Source organism: Gambusia affinis, linkage group LG11 (assembly GCF_019740435.1).
Source record: "Gambusia affinis linkage group LG11, SWU_Gaff_1.0, whole genome shotgun sequence".
NCBI lineage: Eukaryota > Metazoa > Chordata > Actinopteri > Cyprinodontiformes > Poeciliidae > Gambusia > Gambusia affinis.
Genome location: NC_057878.1, coordinates 11,248,592 through 11,256,284, shown reverse-complemented (window position 1 = coordinate 11,256,284; position 7,693 = coordinate 11,248,592). Strand labels below are relative to the sequence as shown.

The 7,693-nt window shown below is 40.7% G+C and overlaps 1 protein-coding gene across 4 annotated transcripts in view; it reads left to right on the top strand.

Moving 5' to 3' along the window:
• The first annotated feature begins 209 nt into the window (after positions 1-209).
• The window catches only part of arhgef7a (Rho guanine nucleotide exchange factor (GEF) 7a), a 32,738-nt gene continuing 25,254 nt past the window's right edge, over positions 210-7,693 (top strand). For 2 of the 4 annotated variants that reach the window (XM_044130728.1, XM_044130730.1), the window contains exons 1-2: positions 210-708; positions 7,396-7,479. In XM_044130728.1, the coding sequence (XP_043986663.1) occupies positions 544-708; positions 7,396-7,479 (249 nt within the window). In that variant the 5' untranslated portion in view covers positions 210-543. The remainder of the gene's footprint in view (positions 709-7,395; positions 7,480-7,693) is intronic. The other 2 variants (XM_044130727.1, XM_044130729.1) reach the window with 1 other exon arrangement.

The window sequence follows — 7,693 nt, the reverse complement described above, 5'->3', positions numbered from 1 at the left end:
TCTGAACAACAAAACAGCGTTCAGAGCAGATAGCGACCCACAGCCTGCGGCGTCTGTAATAAACGGATAAAAGAGCAGGACACGCAAAAGCCGCCTATTCACGGGGAGCTGAAGCGGTCAAACAACTGGTTGGACTGGCTTGTCCTCTCTCTGCTGTGATGTCACCATCCAATAGATGAGCGGCTGCGATGCGCATATGTATGCGGTCCGCTGCCTCAGCGCATCGCAGCGAGCCGCAGCTGACAGCTTTTCCAGGTTAGTCGGGCTAGAAACGGAGCGTTCAAGGAGAGAGCACAAGACCAGCTAAATTTTCAACAAGCAGCCGTCATCATCCGCATCCAGCCTAGATATAGAGGGAATCTCTTTTCCTTCTTTCTCCTAGGCCCCCTCACCTACTGCATCTTTTTTTTCCTCTCTCTTTTTTAAGGAATAATGATGTTGATGATATTCTAACGCACAGATGACAGCATAACCAGGGCGGTGAGCTGTCAAACACCCTACTGCAGCCTCTTTGTTGAGAAGGATCTGTAGCAGTCTCTGGACATGAATTCGGCGGAACAGACGGTTACGTGGTTGATCACGCTCGGGGTGCTGGAGTCGCCGAAGAAGACCATCTCGGATCCTGAAGCTTTCCTGCAGAGCTCCCTAAAGGATGGGGTGGTTCTCTGTAAGCTGCTGGAGCGGCTCTGCCCGGGCTCCACGGAGAAAGTAAGCGCAACACATCCCCTCGTCCTCCTCCTCTTTCTCTGTTTAACCCAGGCAGCCGCCCGGCCTGTCAATCCGTCGGCGCGTATGTCCACGTCCGTGACACAGACGCGGCGGTTTGTTGTCTGGCCTCTCTTTTTGTCCAGTGATCCATGAGAGAATTTCTTTTGTAGGTCACGGCGGCTCTTGTTATTGTCTACCGTAGCAGCTTGCGCATATGTTGCCCGTGTCAGCGTGTAAAAACAGAAAGGCGCTCGTCTGCTGCCTATTGATCTGTCATAAATAAGGCTGCTTCGCGTTTACTAATATTACCAGGAAGTATTAAATCTAATAGCCGCTTTATGGTGTTTTCAATGAAAGCCGCCGACTGAAAATGCAAATCATTTGATAACCCCGGCTGTGACAGCCCAAATAATACCGTCCATGGTTTGCATGTCATGTTGGTACACATTCTGTAGGCCTGTGGGGATCAGTGAGGGGATGAGAGGATGTTATCTGTACACAGAGCATCAGTAAGAATGGGCCGCCATTGACAGCAGAGGTGCGCACACAGATGGGCTCTTTTCCCAATTTAAAGAAACAGAGCAGCGTTTGCCTGTCAGAGTCGCAACAGCCTTAATTATTGGGATTCAACACCATGCAGTGCAAAAATAATGCATTATAAGAAAGGTTATATTGTATTTATGTTGTTCATTTATATTACATATATTTCAAATTAAAATCTGAAATGTATGTCCTGTACCACTGAGTAAATACTGCAGAACCACCTTTTGCTGCCATATTAGCTACAGGGTTTCTTGTGTTTACCATTTGTGTATCTACAGGCTAAACAGGAATATCTATGTTCATTCAAGTTCATTCTGATCAGATTGAAGAAGTATGTGAATGTAAATTTTAAAGCCTTCAAAAATAATCTTGAATTTACTTCTCAAATGTCTGGACTTTGACTAAGCCAATATAATATAAATAGGGCCATTCTAACAAATACTGAATTAAAATATATTGTCATTTCAATATCCCCTTTGTGCTCATTGACAATTGCAAAGTTTCTCAGAAGCGATAGGTGATTAAATATTATATTTCAAATGTCATGGATTAAAATTCTGCTTGCAAGTTGCATATTAAGCATGATGGGTGGACATTTACAATCCTTTATGTCCATACTGGATGTTTTTTTTTTTGTTGTTAGATGGAAGGCTAAAGCTTGCAAAGAGTGAAGATATTGTGACATTGTCACAGTTGCTTGAGGTAGCAGCGGCAGAGGAGAGATGAGAAGATATGAAAACAGCTGGGAAGGGGAAAAACTGGCAGGCAGGAAGGTGAAAGATAAAGAGACGGACACAATCTAAGGAAACTAACTCTAATGCACAAATAATAATAACTCAAGAAGCAAACACAGAAATGAACTAAAGAGAAGAAAACCAATAAAGAGAAGATCAAACAGAAGCACAAATGAAACCAAAGTACAAACACCTATGAATCATAGCAGGCTCCTGGAAATAGAAAGATAACTTTTTTAATTGTAATTTATTCATCATCACAATATTCATCAACAGATCTGAAATGTTATCAGTATCATGTATCATCAGAACATGCAATCTCCATGCAGAAATATTTAGATCAAGAATCAAACCTGGGACCATCCGTCTGTAAGGCAGCAAGGCAAAAGAGGGTTCCACTGTGCAGCTCCACTGTACTGGTGTATTGATTGTAGGATCTAACAAGGCATTGGACAGCACAATATTCTCACTGGGTAATAATCTTGAATTAAAGTAATATAGTTTCAAGCTACACACAAAAAAATGAATCAAAAGTTTATAACATTGAATTGAATTGGTTTTAAAAAGCAACGTTTACACCTAATGCTGCAAAAATAACATGACTTATAACAATAACCTGCAAGTTTTTTCTTTAGTATCTGAATGCATAAAACACTAAAAAACAGACTGTTTCCCTGTTTTCTATTTCTCACTTTTGTTTTTTGTTTTTTCTCGTTTTTTTTTTTTTTACATATTTGTAACTGCTGTGGGACTTTTGCACATTTTGCTGAATATGTGGCATTTAGCATGTAGCTTAATTTTATCTGATTGACAGTGTGCAGAAACAGATTGTCTAGGGGAAATGTTGTGTGTCTCTACAGCTGGAACAAAACACCAGTTACTCCATCACTTTTTCTAACCTTCATTTAAAACAAAAATATTTTAAACTGTATGACTTGTACAATTTTTAAACTGTAACTCTTAAAATTCTTAATATACTTTGATACTGATAACTGATGTCTAAATGTACCATGCATGCTTTGTGATAAGTTGAGTCGCATCTTGTATGAGTGTGCATTGTACTGTGTCGGATCATAAATGCAAAGCCGTAATTATAAGTTGTTTGAAATGAAAAACTGGTTTTCTTGGTAATGAAATTAAAGATAATAGTAGCCAAGAATGTCACAAGCACAGTGGCCCACTTACAGTAACATGTCTCGGAAGCATAAAGAAAACTTTAACTTGAATTACTTTGAAAGTAATCATGACATCCCCATAACTTGAAGTCTGTCAGCACAAACAGTGCATCTTTGGCTTATTCTGTTTTGTGATGCAATGCGTCCAGACTGATTGAGTGATATACTTCATTATAAACTTTCCTCCATTACACCCATCCTTCAAACTGACTTGATGGGTGGAGAGATTTGTGACAACTATTGTTAGATTAGACATGAAGAACAAGCCTTTCATTGTGATTTGCTGGAGCTTCACAATCCTTCACAGATTTGAAATTAAATCTTTAGATGATTGGTTGGATCATTAAGAAGAAACAACTGGTCTTTGAGAAAAGTGATGAATATTGGGATTAGGGCTGTTGTAAACAAATATTTTAGTAATCGAGTAACCTATCGATTATTCTTACGATTATCGGATAAAATAAAAAGATAAAATAAAAAGATAAAATAAAACCTTGGTAAATCTAACATAACATCAGCGCCTGTCATTGGCTATCCTATTGCGATTTTATGAATGCGTTTCCTATTACAGAAGTAACTTTCTGACAAAACAGGGTGATTTTATTCACTAGAACAACACAATTGTAGTACATGATTGGTCTTGAGCCAGAAAAGGATAGAGTGCCTTCTCCGGGTCAGGGGTGTGTGTCCTGCCCCAAGTGGAGGAGTTCAAGTATCTCGGGATCTTGCTCACGAATGAGGGAAGAAGGGAGCAGGAAACTGACAGGCGGATTGGCGCAGCATCTGCTGTCAAGCGGGCATTGTACCGGTCCATCGTAGTGAAGAGAGAGCTGAGCCAATTTACCAGTCGATTTACCAGTTGATCTACGTTCCCACCCTCATCTATGGTCATGAGCTTTGATCTCAAAAGAACGAGATCGCGGATACAAGAGGCCAAAATGGGTTTTCTCCGTAGGGTGGCTGGGCTCTCCCTTAGAGATAGGGTGAGAAGCTCTGTCATCCGGGAGGGACTTAGAGTAGAGCCGCTGCTCCTTCACGTCGAGAGGGGCCAGTTGAGGTGGCTCAGGCATCCGGTCAGGATACCTCCTGGGCGCCTCCCTGGTGAGGTGTTCCAGGCACGTCCCACTGGGAGGAGGCTCTGGGGAAGACCCAGGACACGCTGGAGGGACTATGTCTCTCGGCTGGCTTGGGAACGCCTTGGGATTCCTCCGGAGGAGCTAGAAGAAGTGGCTGGGGAGAGGGAAGCCTGGGCCTCCCTGGTGAAGCTGCTACCCCCGCGACCTGACCACGGATAAAGCGGAAGATGATGGATGGACTGTCCAGCCTATCGCGTTTGTAGGCTATGCTGTTAAAATAAAACTACAATTCTGCACACTACTGATAAACTTAAAGCGTCTTATGGAGATTGGTGTATCATTATTATGCTAAAAAGTAGAAGAAACAAGTTGATTTGTAGTTGCCAATTCAATCCTCTTATTTATTGATGGGCATTGTTACTATTACAGAATTTATAACAAAAATACTTAGTAAAAAAAGACAATGAACAGTACAAATACTTGAGCTAAATTGTAATGAATAGTAAAAATTATCTTTTAGCAATATTATACCATGACTTACAGCTCCTTAGATTACGTATACTGTTTTTAAGAAATCCTTCACTGAGCACATGTAATGGAAATTTTTTAAAGCATTTACGTTTTACTGCTTCACCATTAAGCCTCTTAAGCTACTTGAGATTAATATAGTTTTTACAACTTAAAGATGATTAAAAAAAATGAGGCCACATTTCGTCCTCCAGTGTAGAGCATCTAAGAGTGGACGTCTTTTCTTAGTGTATGAAGGCATTAAATCTTTGGTTTGTTTTGCTAATTCTTGTTAATCTAGTCAGTGTACACAAGGATAAACAAACTGCAGTGGTTTTCCAAAATGCAGCTGGAACATTGACATTCCCAGTTCTGACGTCTGAGGAAAGTGTGTAATGATTTTTGGCAAGCAACATATTTGTGCATTACTAAACCTCTCTACCAAATGGCATCATATCAGTGTTACTATTTTTCCATAAAATAAGATTGTGTTGGATGTTTACATGCTAGATTATTTAGGAAAAATGTGGATTTCACAACAAATCTTAAAGGAGCTACATTTATGGTTTGGTGAATTTAAGGTTAATTTTGACAACAAGTTCCTGAACGTTTTTCCTCTTGTACTTAAGTTTCATGAACTTTCCATATATAGCATCTAGAGTGGTTTTTGTGCATGTTTCTGTTAAGATGTCGGAAATTTGGGCCAATTATGTAGTCCATACCTCCTGATACTGAGTAAGTGCTCCTCCTGCTGGAGTCCACACATGTCTGGGGATACTGGTCTCTGTTTACAGCTGAGTCTACAATTTGATTAAAACTATGCAAACAAGACTGGAACAGGATTAATCTCAGATTGTTTGAAAGTAGTTATGGGTTAAAATTCATAGACTGCCACTCCAAACTGTGTGGAAATGTGTAGACAGGGTTACATTTGAGTGAACTGCACTGAATCTGACTCTCAGAAAGAAAAGAAAAAAGCAGAGCTTCTATCAAGATTGTAATGGACTTTTTTTCAGGCATCAGACAATTTCATAGCAGTTAAACTTTGGAACAAAATTAAAATAATTTGTACCGAGAAGAAGCGTATAGCAATTCACATATCTCACATACAGAAAATGCAGTTTTAAAACTGGTTGGTGAATATTAAACACAAATACTGAAAACATTTTTTACTTGTTAAAATCCATCCATCCATTTTCTAACATCCTTGTCTCTAGCGGAGTTGGGAGGGTTGCTGGTGCCGATCTCCAGCTAACATTCAGGGCGAGAGGCGGGGTTCACCCTGCACAGGTCGCCAGTCTGTCGCAGAGCAACACAGAGACAGACAGGACACAAAACCATTCACACACACACACACACACACACACACACACACACACACACACACTCACACCTAGGGAGAATTTAGAGAGACCAATTAACCTGACAGTCATGTTAATGTCAGAGTACCCGGAGTGAACCCACCATGCACAGGGAGAACATGCAAACTCCGTGCAGAAAGACCCCAGGCCGGGAATTGAATCCAGGATCTTCTTGCTGCAAGACAACAGTGCTACCAACTGCACCACTGTGCAGCCCTACTTGTTAGCTTGTTAAAATGTCAAAAAAATAAAATAAAATAAAATAAAAAATCTACATCTAAAAGAAGACTAATGAAAATGTATTGTCTCTTTCTTTATCTCCAGAAAACATCTGACAGCAAAAGTTCATGCTTCCTTTAAACAAATTCCTCTAACGTCGGTAGATATTATCAACGTAATTCAATGTAAACTTTGTGAAACACTGTAATATTTGACATTAGTGGCTGGGTTGAACTGCTGTGGTTGTAAATATAAATATAGAACTCCTGCTGACATGCAAAGAGCATGAACCAGAAAATAAAATGCCAAGGATATTAATTCAGTGAGAAATGTTTAGGATCTATCCACCACAAAGCTCCACAGTGTTAATTCAGAGTGCATACAAAAAGTCACCCCGCCTCAGCAGGGCCATTTTCAGGGCCTGCTTTTGCCCTGGTTCCTACAGTACAAAGGAGAGAAAATTGAAATTGCACTAACCTGGTTCCTGAAAAGGTTCCTGCAAGGAGAAACACGCTTCTAGTGGCAGAGTTGCAAACTGCAAGGAGTCGAAAACATTTCCTCTTAAAATTTCCACATCTTCCTTATAGCCATTGTTTTTTATTTTATTTGTTTTTTTATTGTGTCTGGGCAATTGTGGAAATAAAAGCGAATCAAGCAAGATTTAGAGTACAGCTGTGTAAATGTTCAGTATTATTATTTTACTACTTCCAAATATATTAAAACATTTTTGTTTCTTTCTACCTGTTTGACGGAGGTTATTGTAAATGTCTTGCACTATCATCAACCATCATCATCATCATCATCGGTGGGGGATCCCTATTTGGCAACGTCATTTCCTCGACTGAGTTCTTCCAGCCTCCTTTACTTCCCCACAGCTTGGTTTGTGTGCAGCCTCCAGAAGCGTCGGGCCCAATGCACACAGAAACTGTAGAATGCGAGCTGAAAAAGAAGCGAGACTTTAAATGCTAGCACGGTCCCAAAGGCGCTCGTTGTGAGCAGTAACTCGCCCGCAGCGTGAAGAGGAGCAGTTTATCGATACTCAGCGTTTCCGTCCCTTTTGTTTTTGTTCCAGATTTATCCAGAGCCGAAGAACGACGGCGAGTGTCTGAGCAACATAAAGGAGTTTCTCAAGGGCTGCACATCGTTCCGCGTCGAGGTGAGTACACTTTTTGAAAAAATACTGGGTTACATTTCGCTCCTCTGGACAACATATCTCGAAAAGAGGCGCTTTTCGGGATCTTTGAGTTTGCATGTTTGGGAGGATATGGTAGATATAAGTGTCGTGTTGTGGAGCGGACTCTCGGAGCTCCTGACAGAAAAGGGGGAGGAGGAGTGAATTTGCTACCGAGAACAATCTCCTAAAGCCCGAC